The following is a 17,990-nucleotide window of genomic DNA, read 5'->3' on the forward strand; positions in this document are numbered from 1 at the left end:
AGCTTTTAGCGGAGTAGAAAGTACACATTCTCCTCATTTCTATGTAAAATTATTTCAGCTGCCTTAAAGTTTTAAGCTTTTAAGGGAATGATTTAAGTTAATTTCAGTTTCATCAGGTGCCTCACTTTTTCCCTATTAGCACATTTCGGTAATGTAAGATATTAAAACATCAGCATGCTTTTGTGTGTAAAAAAAAAATTTCTTCATTTTGTTATGTTTTAATTTTGGAACAGTAAGAATATTTTAACATGCATTTTAAAAAGAAAAAAAATGCAAAATAAGAATGGAGAGTTTTCTAAATCACAATGAATGCTACAGAAAGCTAACTAAACAACTGACACTAAGCTAAATTGAATTTTCCTACAGAAAAGTCAAATACAGTTCTACTGGCTGCGATCTTCCAATTCACGGAATAAATATTGCATCCAGACAACTTCAGTATACTAGGGATCTTCTCTAATGGCCCTGGAGAGCCACAGTGGCTGGAGGTTTTTGTTTTATCCAGTTTCCTAATTAGAATACAGTCCTTGCTGATAATGAAACTTTGTATTTAATTATGTATATTGCTTGTTAGTGCTTTCATTCATCCAAGACAAATTTTAATTACATTGTGATCCTCCCAAGCAATACAGTTAAATACCAACATTGATTATCATTGAGGGCTGTCTGCCAATTAGGAAACTGGAACTGGTTGGAATGAAAACTAGCAATTAGTGCAGCCCTCCATGGTCATGAGTGAAGATCCATGGCTTACTCTATTGTCAAACCAGAGATTCTACTTATGATGTTCATTGCTTTATCCTTCTTTCTGTGAAGATAATGATATATATGTAAAAAAAATGAATAAATACATCTTTATAAGCCACATCTGCAGAAAACTCAGCTAACTAGAGACTTCCAACGGGAATATAAAGTAAAACAGATCTGAGTTGTCATTATATCAAATGTCCTACACATTGTAAAGAATAAAGAGGTAAAGGACAACAACAAAAACGTTCAATTTCCCACTAAGATGCCTAATTTGGTAAACTAAGATAGCTACATCCAAGCTTAAGGTTCTGAACAAAAGGCAATATTCTTGGGGGTGGGTGGAGGGATGAATACTGCACTCCATTGTCCATCTAACCATCCTGGACCTGCTTAAGCCATTTCAGTGTCGTGAGCAGCCAGAATCTATCTTGGGTGCACTGCATGGAAGGTGAGAAACAAAACCATGGTTGGATCTACCTTCAAGGTGACTTGGGTGCCCTGCTTGCAAAGGGGTCTGAGCACAAGCGAGAAAAAAATGGCAAATAATAGGAAAGTTCATGTTTTTGCCGACAGTGCCGGTACTTACAGCAGCACACTATCAAGCACACATTCCAACCCCACTTTGATCCTCATGATTTCAAACCTATTCAGTCAGTCCCAAATAAAAAGCTTCAATTTAAAAAAAAAGAGTTCTGGTTGGTTAATTTGTGTGGTTCAAGATCAGAGCAGGTGTCTAATAGGTTACTTAGAATGAGATCGTACATTTGATATGTTACCATGCCGCAAAGAAGAAAAACTTCAAATGGATGTTCATTCAGAACGTGAGCCTAGTGTTGTAGTGAAAAGGACAAAAATTTAATAAAAGGAAGAAACAAAAAGACGCCATTTTGGTGAGAAATATATTTGAAATTAAAAAAAAAAACAAAATGATGACTTGAATAAGACATAAATACTGTAGCTGAGACTAAGGAGAATGACCTTATAGAAAGTCAGATCAGGAATGGCTAATATCGCTGCTTCTAGCAGCAACGTACAGTACATTCTGCGGTGTCAAATAACACTGACACAGATGTGAACAGTAATGGGAGGACAATGAGGCCACTGCAGGAAACATGATGAACCAAGCTGAATGAATGGTCTTGTATTTTACTTGGTGCAAATATGCAAACCCAAACATTTAGTTACATATCACCATTTTGCCACACAGAGTGGCCAAGTCCTTTTAAAACTGTTAGATGTTTGTTAACTAAAGAAAGGTGATTTCTCATAGATGTGATGTTACACACATCAATTTGAACAAACGAGGAAGGTGAAAGTGACCCAATGTAATGTTTGAGATTTGTTTTCCTACTTCAGTCCCTGTAAGTGATTTATTATTGACAATGTTTGAATATATGTGTGTGCCTAATGGAGAACTGAAGTGAGGGGGTGGTTTTTGAGCTTTAACACCCAGGGGATTCTGTGTTAAGGCTTAACCTGCCTTGTAAAAAAGAGTGATTTCCTATGGTATTTAAATTTAAAAATATTTATAGATTACAACTGCTACTTACATATCTATTTCTAGTCTTTTTTTCTGTTGCAAATTCACATACTAGAAGAATTGTAAAAGCGTGATTATTTTTCAACCAATATCTCACAATCAAAAACTGCAGTCTTTTGTTGACATATGCACTATACTTGACAGCTCTAATATTTTATATCTGAAAGATACAGAATTGTGTTTTCCTCATCACTCAAGTCAACCTGTATACAATTAAAATCAGTTTGTTTGGTCATACTCTGCATCTTAATTAATTATCAGATATTTAAAGATGGGGAGAGGCAGAGCTAAAAGTGATAAACATGCATTATTTGGGGGAAAGCGTACAAAACTATGTCATGTTATTATGGTGTATTAATATGGCATTTGAACTAAGACATAATCTTGGACTGCTAATGCAATCTGCAATGTTACTTGCAAAATTACACAATATTTTGTTGCTGCAAAATGCCACTGATTTTCAGCATTTTTGAAATTAAATAATTTATTGAATATTTGCCGCAAAATTTATATTGCCACACATGCACATTGAAGAATCTCCTCATGGACTCAGTCAAGGCATATGATAACCTGCCAGGATGAGAGGGGGCACTGTTGGTAACATTCTCTTCTCCTTCTGTCTCTGCAGCTCCAAGAAATCACCCATTGAGGACACTTAGCTCCGCCCCTGCTGGTTTCTCTGCTATAAGAAACCCGGCTGCCTGGAAGACGGCGTCTTTTACAATTAGAGCGACCTGCCGGATGCAGTTCCTGTGAAACGACCCGTATTTCTGCGGCTATGAGCTGAATACCTTTGTTAATATTTTGCCTAAGGGCTGGGTGTAACTTTCCAATATGTGCTTTTTTTTGTTGCACTTTTGTTTGATTAAACGGAACAACACCGTTGGTGTCCCAACTTTTATCCTTTCGCAACCTGTCATTCCTGCACCCAGCCACAACACCAATGCAAAAAATGTTGTTACTTTGTGCAAGAGCAGCAAATACACAGAATTAATTACATGTGTGGTTTTATCACATTCAGTGCTACATGTATTTTAAAAATCTTTCCATAATTGATGTTTTTCAATGTTGGCATTTTAAATGTGCATGTAAGCTGTATTGGACATTGTAAGGAAATGAATTTTCCAAGTTTTATACACTGTTGAGGCACACTTAGTTGCTGTTCTGATAGGTGAAAAAAAAGTTTATAGTATCAGAAAACTGTGTATACACAACTGGAAAAAGACAGGCTCTAAATTATAGCCAGTAAATTTCAGTAAAAGACTGCAGCATGTTGACAAGAGTGATGAGTGCCCTAGTTATACAGAAAATTTACCTGTGACTGTTTTGTCCAACATAAAAGGAAGACATCGGTAATACAATACAGGAAAATTTCCACATGGATACATCAAGCAAAGTAAGATGGATTGTTTTTTAAGAAACCGGCAAATTCTATCAATTATGTGTGGGCAAAGTTACTGGTAATAAAAGTTCTACTAATTACTTTATGTATACTTGGGAGAATGTTGTTTTTTGTATATATTTCTTTATATTGTTAATACTACTTTTTTCCTCATTCTCTAAAGCTGTTTGCTTTAATTTAGTTATTGCTTATCACTACATTTCACACTACTGGCATACTGATATTCAAGCGATAAGAAGATGCAATAAATGTTCCATTAACGAAGACAAGTTCTTTTGTCAATAAGAGTCATTACAATTGTCTACAGGCAGAAATATGCTGGAAATACAAAACATTTATACAGTAGATCCATTGTAAGCTTACTATTGGTTTCACATTCCAACAGAGGTTTCATTTACAATGATCCATGGGAGACGCTTCAGCCCTGAGTTTGCTGCATACATACATTTTTCTTTTGCTCTGTCATATTTAGATGGATAAGCTACTGCTTAGCAGCATGTAACTGCTGCTATACTTCAACCAATGTTCCTTGCAAGGTGTAAGTGTGAAACATTTTTGTGCTTCAGTACACAATATATTACAGTAGCACACAAACAAAAGAGTCATGAAATCCCCACCCCTCCAACCCCCAAAAGTTTAAAAAGAATGGGCAACACAATGGCTCTTATTAAAACTTGGCATAACTGGAAAGTCCATAGGTGAATCTTTAGAAAATCAATATTAAAACTGACTTACTGTATTTTGTTTGTCTTATGCACACATTATTACATTACAAGTAAGACTTACTTTTTTCTTGATCTTCTTGTAAAGCACTTTGAGTTACATTGTTGTATGAACATATGCTATATTAATAAATGTTGTTGTCATCATAGACTTCTTTAAAGTGTTTCATTTTGAAATAGTTTTCTCATACACTGCAAGAACCATCTTTCACATAGTAATTTCATAGTCGGTGGCAGGAACCATGAATAAAAAAATGTTAATGGAAACAAATAGAAACTAAGCTTAACATGGTTCCTGGAACTAGTGCAAAATGATCAAGTTATGCTACTGCTACAGCTGAATCCAAAGGACTGATGTAAGTTCACAGAAAACACTTACCTGATGACTGTTGGGGCAATTTCTGCGCAGAAAAAAATGCTTAGATTTCCTACAGCATGTGATGAAAACATCCCTATGATGGAAAAAGCAATGGAGAACTTTTTGTTCATTGTTTCCTTAACGTCTGGAAGAAAAAATAGAAAAACAAAAAAATTACAAGTTTTAGAAGGATTCTGTGTGATAATACAGATAATCTGAAAGAGTACTAGCCCTCATTTCTTTTAAATTCAAGTAACTTAGAACTGTGGAAAATTTTAACGTATTTTAGTTGATGCCATCTTTTGAAAGAAATTTCACTTTATTCTTATTTTTGAAAAACTTATATACAAATATAACAGTTCATTCACTATACTGTATATTCTTATTGTAGGTATATCATGAAAACAACACTTTTAACTTGAAAGTTACAAGAATTTCTAACTAGGGCTATATAGCTCAAAAAATAAGAATACATGGTCAGGTAACAAAATTATGAAAAAGCAATAAAAATTAACCCTTTGCGGTCGTTAGGCCAGAAAACTGGCCTTAGTAAAAAGTGCGCTATAGGTCGTCAGGCCACCGCTGGTGGCCCTGCAAGTTTCTGACCGATTTGCACAGTCGCCTGGTCGAGAAAAGTGGCCTGTGTTATTCCTACGTGCTTGAAAAAAATAACTGCTGTAATTATTGGCGTTTTTTCAATAATTAATTACGACTAATGTAGCGTGACGTTGAAAATTAAATACGACTGCAAAGGGTTAAAGATAACAATGAAAAAGAACAAAGGAAAGCAATCTATAAAAAATAAAATAAAAAACAAGATTACAAAAAAGCATTAAAAATAAAAATGAAAATGAATAAAGGAAATCATACTTTAGTATTTTCAGCTTTGCAACACTACATAAAATACTATAAAGTATAAATAATTTCTGCCATACTTGTGTCACTTATTGTATGGGCAATAAAGAACCAAAATTAGTAAAGAGCACAACATAAGGTATATGAGGTAAGAATATACATAAAACACACATCCTTTTTTCTTCTTCTATTATTTCAACAATATGAACAAACAATGAATAATGTATTTTGTCAGAATTAGAAACTCACAAAAAAAAAAATCCCAAGTCACATAAAAAGAAAGCCCTTTGATATTGAAGAGGTGTATGTGTATTATTTATGAATGCCCTAGAGGGGGCTTGTGGTGGGTTTATTTAGGTTGCCAAAACTTTAAACTCTATCTGTTATAAATAAGTGTGGGTTGCCCAGAGGTTTATCTTCTCCAGAAACTCTTTCACTTGGAGTTTGCATGGTAACAGGAATTAATATTGGCACAATTCAGAAATGTTTAACCTCTAGTTATGTACAGTATGTTTATGTATAGAGGTTTTTTGTGATTTAGTATATTACTGTCACTGTATTATAGTTATAAATACACATAAGCACATATGAGCATGTAATGAATGAATAGTGCTATTTACAGATACATTACTGAAATATACAGTAAATGACCTCCTTTCCTGTGTTGCATTTCCTGCAATTTTGTATAATCCAAACAACAGTACTAAAAATGTATGGCTTAAAAGTCATGCAAATACTGTTTAAACACCATGCCAAAAAAAGAGGCGGGTGGGGGGGTAGGGGGTAATCAAAATTGTGACCTGTAACACTTAATAATTACAAAATGCTGACATTTGTACTTAATTTAGATTTAATATGAGCATAGACTTAGACGCAGTACTTTGCCATATGTTTTTTTTACTTCAAATTTTAACATATCAATAAAATGTATATTTTAGAGATGAGCAAGCCAACTACAATTAAGTATTAAGTAATTCATCTAATATTCGTATCCTACTCTCCCTTCTTATCAAATAGGAAAAAGCAAAAGCCGAAGCTACTGTAATATAATAAAAAATAGTATAGATAATGAAAAAAGGTCATTTAAAAATAATTTTTTCAGGCGCTCACATTTACAATTTACTTGATATTTGTAGCAGTAGTATTGTTACATGTACACAGTATAGTGAAATTTGTAATTGCGTGTTCAACCAACATGCTTTACAGTGAGGCAACTGTTAAAGAATTCTGATAATTTATTCTTTATAAATAATAATTTATTCTTTTGAAATGGAGAACTGAGATTTCTAGCCTCTATCGAAATAGCAAAGTAATTTTATATGGGACTCTGAGTAGGCAGAAATGTTAAATGCCTAATTAACATAGAAAATACAGCTTTTGGCTATTTATAATGCACTTGTGTCTCTTCTACAAAATTGTTTCCAATTTTTTTTTTTAGTTACAACTGACACATAAGAGTCATTTTTTGATGTCATTAATTTCCATGTTCTGAATATGTTCTGGTACATCATGTGAATTAAGCTGTTCATTTTGGGGTAGCACGTTGAGTATAGAAATCTGCCAAGACCACATTTTCCTGTGTAATAACATAACACAGAACATTCTCAAATCTGTTTAACACTATTCAGAATCATGACAGCATTGGTCACAAGGCAAGAAACGGCCCTAGACAGGAAGCTAATCCATCACTGGACCCTCACACTCACACAGTACCAGTCTGTAATCACCAATGAACCTAAAAAGCACATTTTGTAGGGATGTCGGAGGAAAACCCACATGCAAATGGAAAGAATGTGCAAACTTCACACAAACATTAAGAGCTTACCGGACATGAACTCAGGACACTGGATCTGTAAGGTGGCAGCACTAACCTCTGTGTCAGCTGAGGTCATAAGAACAAAATAAATTTGACCAATGAGGGGAGAACATTCAGTCCTTCAGGCTTGTTTGTTTAGATAACAGCTAAGCTGTCCCAATACCTCATCTTGATACTTCTTAAAGGTTGCCAAGTTTTCTGCTTCAACTACATGGCTCAATAGTTTGTTCCAGATTCCCACACCTCTGCTTAAAGATGTGCTTCCTGGCTTCAGTCCAAAATACCCTTCCCTTTAATTCATCTTTGAGTATGCAACTGTTAAGCTGAAAGAATTCTGCTGAATCTACTTTTATCTATGCCATAAGTTATTTAAGTTTAAATACTTAAATACTACGTTTACAATATAGAAGTGTTATAATGTGGCTGTTCTGATACTATTCTGCAGGAAAAAGTGTAGTAATCTTTATACAACTGTACCGACTCTGAACATAATGTACTGTACTGATCTTTACTTATGTTCACTTCGGCCTATAACTGTAACATGTAAATGGAAAGTATCACATTTACTATTTATTTTGAAATACGGTATGTTCTTTTTTGGTATGTAGTGGTGATAATGTATGCAATGAACAGTACAAATAATAAAGACTGACTGTACAGGGACATCTTGAACTACTAAGCTCTCTTATAAAGAAACATATTTGTGAGGAAACATACTCTAAATCACATCATTTTATTTACAGTGAAATAAATTAATTAAGTCTACTAGGCAAATGCTTAAATGCACTACTTCAAAAAATGATTTATCTTTAAAAAGGTACATGCTGTAGTATTATAAATCTACTATATAATAAAACACTAAGGCTTATGTGTCCAGTTTCTCTGGGCAATCTGATTGGACATTTTGGCTTTGGTGATACAACAAAACGGGAAATGTGAGTGTGAGACACATGAGGAGTAGTAAGGCATATGAGGCATGCTGAGAGAATCACTTTCAAAGGTGGCACGTATAAAACTGGACAGGAGGTGAGAAAGGTGCCTCGAAGGAACGTGCTTGAAAGAGGGAGAATCTGTGAAGAGATTTTCACACTCACAAATACAGAGAGAAAGGAGCTGAAGATATACGTAGGGCAAGAGATAAAATTATTCAAAAATATATGCTATTACCTGGAAAGGTAGGTACAATGAATAAATCTCTCATTAGTTAATATTGACTTTGAAGATCTGCATTTATAAACAGCAAGCAGCCTGTTTTACCACCTTTTGAACAGAAATTTACATACAAATACTTAATATTTTATATATTATTCAAACTGAAAATTGAAACCGATTACATTTTTAGATGGCATAGTGCTTATATTTTTGTCAAAAATACTATCACAACTGTAAGAATTTATATGCCAAAGAAAAAAAATTACAAACAAAAGCTTTTTTTCTCAACAGAAGGAACTTTTCTTCAAACATTAGCTAAGTAACATCACTGTTTTTCCTTCTATTATGAAATGTTTAAATTGCCACCTAAACATTGTAATTATGCTTGAAGAATCAAAAGTGAGATGAGTTCTGACTACAGTACATATTTTAAAGAATTACACCACAAAATGTTTTTAATGTGCTCCTGAATCCCATAATAGAACAAAATGCACCTGATTATAAGCACCCCCCAGATGTTAAAAGGGAGTATGAATGAATAAAGTTTTAATTTTCTATGTTTAAAATTAAATGGTGAACAATAAATATCTGAATATGACCTGAATATAAACTGAGACAAACAATATTTCATTTTCTGTCTGCTAAAAATAATAGCATCAAATCTAGAGCGGTTATTATGATTTATCTGGAAATGATTAATGATTATTAATCATACTCTTTCAGCAATTACATTTAATTAATCTGTTGATTCACTTTACACACAAGTGGCACAGTGGTTACACCAAGTCACTGCGTTTATAGAGTGGATGAACAGAACAAAAATTTATTCTGTGTGGAAAAACAGTGGCATAGTGGTTGGCTGTGTAGTTTTGAAGCCCAGAAAGGCTGAGGTTCAAATTCCAGTCAGTATGGGGCAAACAAGTTGTCCCTGTGTTATAACTTTCCTCCAATATCCTAATGATTTCACTGTAGGACTAGAATGAGTGCACCTTGTTAGGGATTCAGGAAATGGAATGGGTTAAGAATATAGACACATTAGCGGATCAACCAACATCACATCAGACACATCCCAGAATGGAAACCAAATATTTCCTCGTCCAAACCTGCCCATGAATGTCTTGAGGGAAATCAAAAGGTCAGCCTGTTTATGTGATAGCAGATACTCATATCACCGTTAAATGCTGACAGCTTCAAGAGTTCATCTAACTTAGTGTCATGGCATAAAATGTCACCAGCTGAGCACAAAACAGCGTATTTTTGCAAAAGAGGGAAAATACATTTCAGTCTTCTGAAGGGCCAAGATGTTGCTCTTTGAAATTTTTTCTGTATTATTTTGGACATTGTCCATCCTTTTCTTGTTTGGAAGAGACAACCTTGCTCTGTGTATTGGGGAAGAGACCTCTTTTCACTCGAACAGCCAGGGAAAATTCAACCTGAACAAAGACATCTACAGCACCCTTGCAAATACATACTTGAAAGGCAACAGATAATTATATATTAAAAATTAATATTTAAAATGTATTCCAGCAGTGACATACCTGTATCCTGGAATAGGTTGTATTTTCCAACCACTTCATTCACATTCATAAAGACAAGAGAAAGAAAGAAAAAATATATAATATTTTATGAATAAGCACTTTTACATTTCAGTAATAAAATCTGCATTTAACTTGTTCAAAGGCATAGCAATTTATTGTATTTAACTTTGATAAATGGACAATTTTTTATGCAATTTGCCTAAAAGAAAAAAACATTCTGAATGAAGGTAGCATTGGAAAAAACGTAGCAGTTCATTAGACACACCTTATACCCGATTATCCAGTTACACAAATTTCTAGATGATGTTTCGTCTTTACAGGTTATATAAATAAGAGCTAGATCCCGCATACATGTAGACACATAAACAATAAGGCAATTAAAGTAAGCAAAGTAATAGCTGTCTTATCTCTCTTTTTGTCTCTCAATAGTTGTCAGACCATTATTGGGGTTTACCCATGATGCCCCTAAAATCCCTTCTTCCACCTTTGTATAACAGACAAACTAATAATCTGTTTACACTGTGTCAGTTACTCAGCCGCAGTATGAATAATACAATTTAATAATATACAGCGCAGTTTACTATGAAATACAGCTGTTTTCAATGACTGCCAAAGTCATGGAAATCACAATGGATTTTCAGTATGTGAATAAACTGAGGTTTAATAAGGTAATGTATATAGAACACAATGAAGAAGTGACTGATATGTTAAATAAAAATGAAGTTGCGGTGCAATTTTGGGTTTGAATGCGGACACGTTCACCCCATGTCCACATAAAGTTCTTTCCCACATCTCAAAGATTGAAGATTAGGTCAACTGTCATCTCTTAGTTGGCCCAGTTTGAGTGAGTGAGTGCGTGTTAGAGTGGACTGCTATGGACTGTCTACCATCAAGGTTTATTTCCAGCCCCACATCCAATGCAGTCAGGAGATTTACTACCTTGCCCATGATTCTGAAATGGATGATTAGGTTACATACTGTAATGGTTTCATGAATATTAAATGAAAAATCCAAAGCTTAAAGCAGTGAATTTAAAAAACAATGAACTTCAAATAGACATATGCCACTCTCTTAGTACATCTAAGCTTTGTGTGTGAGGGAGGTCTTGAAGAAGAAAAATACTCTACAAAGTTATGAATGTGGAATATTTAAGCATAGTATTATGGTGAAGAGGAGATTATAGCATTATAAAGTGGATTAATGGGAGCATGGAACCAAGCACTATGTATGGTTCTAGTTACCCAGCTATAAGAAAGAGGCACATTCTGTCAAAGGAATCAGAAAATTGCCAAAATAGGCACGCACCAGAAAGTTTTTGTTTATCGATAGCTTTTACGGTAGGAATAAGTTACCTTAGCAGAGCTGCTGATCTTTGCTTTATATATATATATATATATATATATATATATATATATATACACACATTGCATTCGTAGTCAGTCTCGACGACTTGAATTGTGTGGGAGGTTACTTACCAGGTAACGCTTGTGGTTGGTCTGCCATTCGGCAGATGAGCCCAAATGAGGGCGAAACACGTGTTGCGTACTCTTTGCTTTATTTGACAGTAAACTATGCAACATTATATATATATATATATATATATATATATATACTGTATTATAAAAGAAAATCTTGAAAAAATCTCTTGGCAATAGTCTCGTCTCAAGTCCCGCCCTCCTCTCAACCATTTCACCTCTCATTCGTGGGAATGCTTTTGTCAGACACAGTTCCTGCGCTCTCAGCTCTTATAAATTTTTATGTATTCCTCACTTTAAATTCCAAATAAAAGAAGACTTACAGTTAGGTCCATAAATATTTGGACAGAGACAACTTTTTTCTAATTTTGGTTCTGTACATTAACCACAATGAATTTTAAATGAAACAACTCAGATGCAGTTGAAGTGCAGACTTTCACCTTTAATTCAGTGGGGTGAACAAAACGATTGCATAAAAATGTGAGGCAACTAAAGCATTGTGAGGGATTGCCGGCCATACAGTCCGGCCAATACCCCCAGGCCGCCAAATGGAGCCCTCCCTGCAACATGGAGGTGCCCCGAATTCCAGCAGGGCCTCATTGACCTTGGAGTTTTAATGCACAGCCCTGCTGGATACCATGGGGGCCGCCAGGAGTTGCTGCAGGGAGGCCCAGGGATTTATGCTTTCCGTATAGCCTGGAAGTATTTCCAAGTCATGGGAACGGAAGAAATGATATACTTCCAGGCTGAAGAAAAGGAGAAGTTTTTACCTGACCCGGAAGTGATAGAAAGTCACATGGACTGAGGGACAGAACCACTTCCGGGTCAAGGACTAAAAAAGGATTGTGGGAAATCCCAGACGTTGAGCTGAGCTGGGTGGAAGGGTGGCAACGCGTCTGGGAGTGGAGGATTGTATTGATTGTTTATTTGAGATTATTGATTTATTGGAGTATAGTGGAGTGTGTTTTGTGCACTTTATTATTATAATAAATATTCATTTTCGACTATATATATATATATATATATATATATATATATATATACACACACACACATATATATGCACATATATACATATACTCATATATATATATACACATATATACATATACTGTATATATACAGTGCATCCGGAAAGTATTCACAGTGCATCACTTTTTCCACATTGTTATGTTACAGTCTTATTCCAAAATGGATTAAATTCATTTTTTCCTCAGAATTCTACACACAACATCCCATAATGACAATGTGAAAAAAGTTTACTTGAGGTTTTTGCAAATTTATTAAAAATAAAAAAACTGAGAAATCCCATGTACATAAGTATTCACAGCCTTTGCTCAATACTCTGTCGATGCACCTTTGGCAGCAATTAAAGCCTCAAGTCTTTTTGAATATGATGCCACAAGCTTGGCACACCTATCCTTGGCCAGTTTGGCCCATTCCTCTTTGCAGCACCTCTCAAGCTCCATCAGGTTGGATGGGAAGCGTCGGTGCGCAGCCATTTTAAGATCTCTCCAGAGATGTTCAATCGGATTCAAGTCTGGGCTCTGGCTGGGCCACTCAAGGACATTCACAGAGTTGTCCTGAAGCCACTCCTTTGATATCTTGGCTGTGTGCTTAGGGTCGTTGTCCTGCTGAAAGATGAACCGTTGCCCCAGTCCGAGATCAAGAGTGTTCTGGAGCAGGTTTTCATCCAGGATGTCTCTGTACATTGCTGCAGTCATCTTTCCCTTTATCCTGACTAGTCTCCCAGTCCCTGCCGCTGAAAAACATCCCCCACAGCATCATGCTGCCACCACCATGCTTCACTGTAGGGATGGTATTGGCCTGGTGATGAGCGGTGCCTGGTTTCCTCCAAACGTGATGCCTGGCATTCACACCAAAGAGTTCAATCTTTGTCTCATCAGACCAGAGAATTTTCTCTCTCATGGTCTGAGAGTCCTTCAGGTGCCTTTTGGCAAACTCCAGGCGGGCTTCCATGTGCCTTTTACTAAGGAGTGGCTTCCGTCTGGCCAGTCTACCATATAGGCCTGATTGGTGGATTGCTGCAGAGATGGTTGTCCTTCTGGAAGGTTCTCCTCTCTCCACAGAGGACCTCTGGAGCTCTGACAGAGTGACCATCGGGTTCTTGGTCACCTCCCTGACTAAGGCCCATCTCCCCCGATCGCTCAGTTTAGATGGCCAGCCAGCTCTAGGAAGAGTCCTGGTGGTTTCGAACTTCTTCCACTTACGGATGATGGAGGCCACTGTGCTCACTGGGACCTTCAAAGCAGCAGAAATGTTTCTGTAACCTTCTCCAGATTTGTGCCTTGAGACAATCCTGTCTCGAAGGTCTACAGACAATTCCTTTGACTTCATGCTTGGTTTGTGCTCTGACATGAACTGTCAACTGTGGGACCTTATATAGACAGGTGTGTGCCTTTCCAAATCATGTCCAATCAACTGAATTTACCACAGGTGGACTCCAATTAAGCTGCAGAAACATCTCCAGGATGATCGGGGGAAACAGGATGCACCTGAGCTCAATTTTGAGCTTAATGACAAAGGCTGTGAATACTTATGTACATGTGATTTCTCAGTTTTTTTATTTTTAATAAATTTGCAAAAAATCTCAAGTAAACTTTTTTCACGTTGTCATTATGGGGTGTTGTGTGTAGAATTCTGAGGAAAAAAATGAATTTAATCCATTTTGGAATAAGGCCGTAACATAACAAAATGTGGAAAAAGTGATGCACTGTGGATACTTTCCGGATGCACTGTGTGTGTGTGTATATATATATATATATATATATATATATATATATATATATATATATATATATATATATATACACATACATACACACACAGTGGAACCTCGGGTCACGAATGTCTCTGAACACGTACAAATCAGGTTACGACCAAAAACTTTGTCAAACTTTTGCATCTGTTCACGACTACACACTTGGGTGATGAACAAGCCAGTTTCCCTTCCGGTTCGTGCGCGCCGATGATTTCCGCACGTGTTCAGTCTCTCCCAGGGCATTCGCTGTGAACTCTTTGTGTTCTATGTCATTTCCCTTCCGGTTCGTACGAGCCGGTGATTTACGTATGTGTTAAGTCTTTCCCTATACCTGTACAGTACATTGTTCTCGGTGAGACGTGCATCGCGCAGAGGGACTTTACCTCAAAACTGTAATCTCCTCTCCACCCAGTTCCTCCTCACTTTCTTCATGCCAGAACTCGACTCATGCAAGGTTAGTTTTCTTGGTTGTTTATGATTAGTTTTTGTATAAATTACGGATTTTTCAAATGTTCATTTTTTCCCTGTGCTTAAAACTCATTAAAAAAAAGTGTTTACAGCGATCGGTTCGTAAGGCCATTAGCGTGAACTCTTGCAATGTTAGTTTTCTCTGTTCAAGGTTTTCTCAGTGTTATTCAATGTTTTAACATTTAGTTTACTATTACACTGTGTATTCTACAGTGTAATTAACAAATTTTTTTGCTTAAAAATCTTTAAAAAATATATATTTACATTCAGGTCGTACGGTCTGCAAAGGATTAATTATATTTACATACAATCCTATGGGGGGAAACTGCTTCGGGTCACGACCAAATCGGGTTGCAACCAGAGTTTTGGAACGACCTACGGTCATGACCCGAGGTTCCACTGTGTATATATTATATATATATATATATATATATATATAAAACACTACTGAAGAGTAAAGAGTAACTGAATTACTACTTGAGTGCATGATATTGTATTCAGTTACCATTTATTAATAGCTAAACATGGTTGGCTTCTCTAATAACTGAATAGACTTGAAACTGAAAAAGTATAATGCTGATCCATCTTATTTGGACTTTCAAATACAGGCTTGCCAGAACTGCAATAGGATTCATCTAATTCTAATAATTTCTTTTAAACCACTGGTAGCCTGGCTTTCACATTTTTTTTGATTAGGAAAACTATCAAGTATTTGTATAAAAACCAAGCTTTACACAGGTACCACTTGACATAAAAACAACTTTGCACCATACATATAAAGTTCTTTTGAGTAAAGTAGGTACTCACAGTTAAGCAGGCCCAGCTGCAATAAGGATGCAAGGGCTGTCAGGATTGTGAACATCAGCAGACCTCCTCTGCGGCCAAGGAATCCAACAGCTGGACACATGGCAAGACAGGAAGCCACGGCAATGCCTGCTGTGATGTAATAAAAAGCGTAGAAATTTTGGAACAATGTGGGAGTCTGTCCTTCGTGGCCCATCATACTTCTTGCAAAACAGTGGTGGATTCCAAAGCCAGTCAGCCTATGGAAAGCAACAATAACATCAACTTCAAACCCAACTTGGACTTTGACATTTGAGTCAGTAAATGCTATTTAGAAGGTCATTCTGCAGCAGCTTTGGGTAACATGTGAGAAGTGTGGTCAAATGTTGCCAATGCACATCTCAACATCCCTACACTAGCACTCGGAACTTAACTTTACATGCTTGTGTCCAACTATATCTGTGAATAACACTTATTCACATAAACTGATAGGTGTAAAAACATTTAGTTTAATACAATGCTTGATTTAGTGACCCATAGTTTCATGAATCTGGGCAATATACAATCCTTGTTTAAAGAGCATTTGAAAACACTGAAAGCACCTCTGTAATGTTTTAAACAAACTAAACTACTGAAATATTTTACATCTATGAACATGACACCTTTGCAAGTAAGACACTCATACAATCATCAAAATGTGCAGGATTTCTCCTAAAATAAAGTAAACTAATATGAACATACTAACATACAACTCATTAACACTATAATAACTTAAATTGGAAGCCACAGAGTAAACACTTTGAAACTGAACAGGAAAACAGATGATATACATCCTTAGGTAAAATACACATTGATTACAAACATGCCCTGATAAAGATATAGGATCATTTTCTGGCCTCCTTAGCACTATGTTTACCATAGGAAAAAGAAACCAAAATGTTGAAAAATGTAGTTATTAAAATGTCAACATAAATACAGTGTCCACTGCTGTACTGATGTAGATGTAGCACATCTTTCCTGTGATATGTTTTGAAACCATCTCCAGCACACAGCCCAATGTCACAATTGGGACAGTAAAAGCGTGTTTCTTTGCACACTTTTCTTATAATATTTTTTCTGTTGTTTGTGCATGAGAGGGTAGAATGTCACTACCTAAACCACACCGAATTCTGTGCCTGAGAGCCACTTAGAATTAATACCAAGGCGGTTAATGCTAATTTACTGTATTGTAGACAATTACACAGTAAAGAACACCTATAAAAAAACATTCATTGTAAAGTTTCAATCAATTTTCATTCTTAAAATGTAATAAGCATCTAACAAAGCATAAATAAATGGACCGTAAAATTAGTATAAAGTTTGGGTATTCTGAAAATGGCTACTTCAAGTAGTACTACTTCAAAAATATGAACAAGTGAAACATGCATTTGATCAACAGGATGGCAAAGTTATTCACTGTGAATAAAGCTTTAATGAAAGTGGTGTAAATTGAAGTCTGCACTTAGGCTAACAAAGTACATACAAGGGTCATTCTAATAATATATGCACATGTAAAAAAATGAAAATTCATACTACACAGACATAAAAAAAATATTTAAGGGCATCTTACAAACAATTGACAAAACTGGTACCTATGAGCACAGCAAGCATTTGTATACAGCTTTTAAGTGAGCTTTGTTAAGTGCAAAATTGGGCTCTGCTTCTGTGATAAAATATAATGGAAATAAAGTGCAGTTTTAAAGTGCTGATGGGGTTAAAAAAAAAAACAACAACAACAACAAAAAGGAAAAAGTCAGCAATGTTTTGGAATTGTGATAATGTGAAAACTATTGTACATTTAGGAATAAAAAATAAGGATAAAAGGAATAAAAAAAAAATTTAGCAGTGGAAAAAGAATCCTCATGCAGTGGAAAAGCTATATTGAAAAATACACCAAATACACATTTCTAAAACTGTTTGAAATTGTTCATTTAATTATGGCATGACCTGTCCATAGAAGCAAAAAATGAGTGAAAAAATGGAGATTGTTGGAGGTATGGCACTTAAAAAAATAACTTTCAATAGAAGAAACAAAATCCTTATCAATTTTTGTATTTTCAAGAAATTGTTAAGACCCAGGAACAGAAAGCACCAGGTGAGCTTGCAGGCCATGGAAAGCCCACTCCTAATAACTGGTCTGAAACAGCAAATGCAGAGCAATGAAAATTAGTTTATTGGGGTGAGCTACAAGCTTTGGAAAGATGCTACTCAGTAAGACGACTGAATAACATATTATTTAAGTATAGTGATACATGACCCATAAAAGAACTATTAACTAGAAAAGAAAGACACATTAGATGGTGGTAACAG

At 35.6% G+C, this 17,990-nt stretch overlaps 1 protein-coding gene across 1 annotated transcript in view; it reads right to left on the bottom strand.

The window, feature by feature from the left end:
* The window catches only part of LOC114653608 (solute carrier family 22 member 23), a 223,721-nt gene that overhangs the window by 15,123 nt on the left and 190,608 nt on the right, over positions 1-17,990 (bottom strand). Inside the window, exons 7-9 of the mRNA XM_028804013.2 lie at positions 15,666-15,901; positions 10,134-10,166; positions 4,794-4,917 (exon numbers count right to left, since the gene is read on the bottom strand). Of these exons, the coding sequence (XP_028659846.1) occupies positions 4,794-4,917; positions 10,134-10,166; positions 15,666-15,901 (393 nt within the window). The remainder of the gene's footprint in view (positions 1-4,793; positions 4,918-10,133; positions 10,167-15,665; positions 15,902-17,990) is intronic.

The sequence above is a fragment of the Erpetoichthys calabaricus genome, chromosome 6, assembly GCF_900747795.2.
Source record: "Erpetoichthys calabaricus chromosome 6, fErpCal1.3, whole genome shotgun sequence".
Taxonomy (NCBI): Eukaryota; Metazoa; Chordata; class Cladistia; order Polypteriformes; family Polypteridae; genus Erpetoichthys; species Erpetoichthys calabaricus.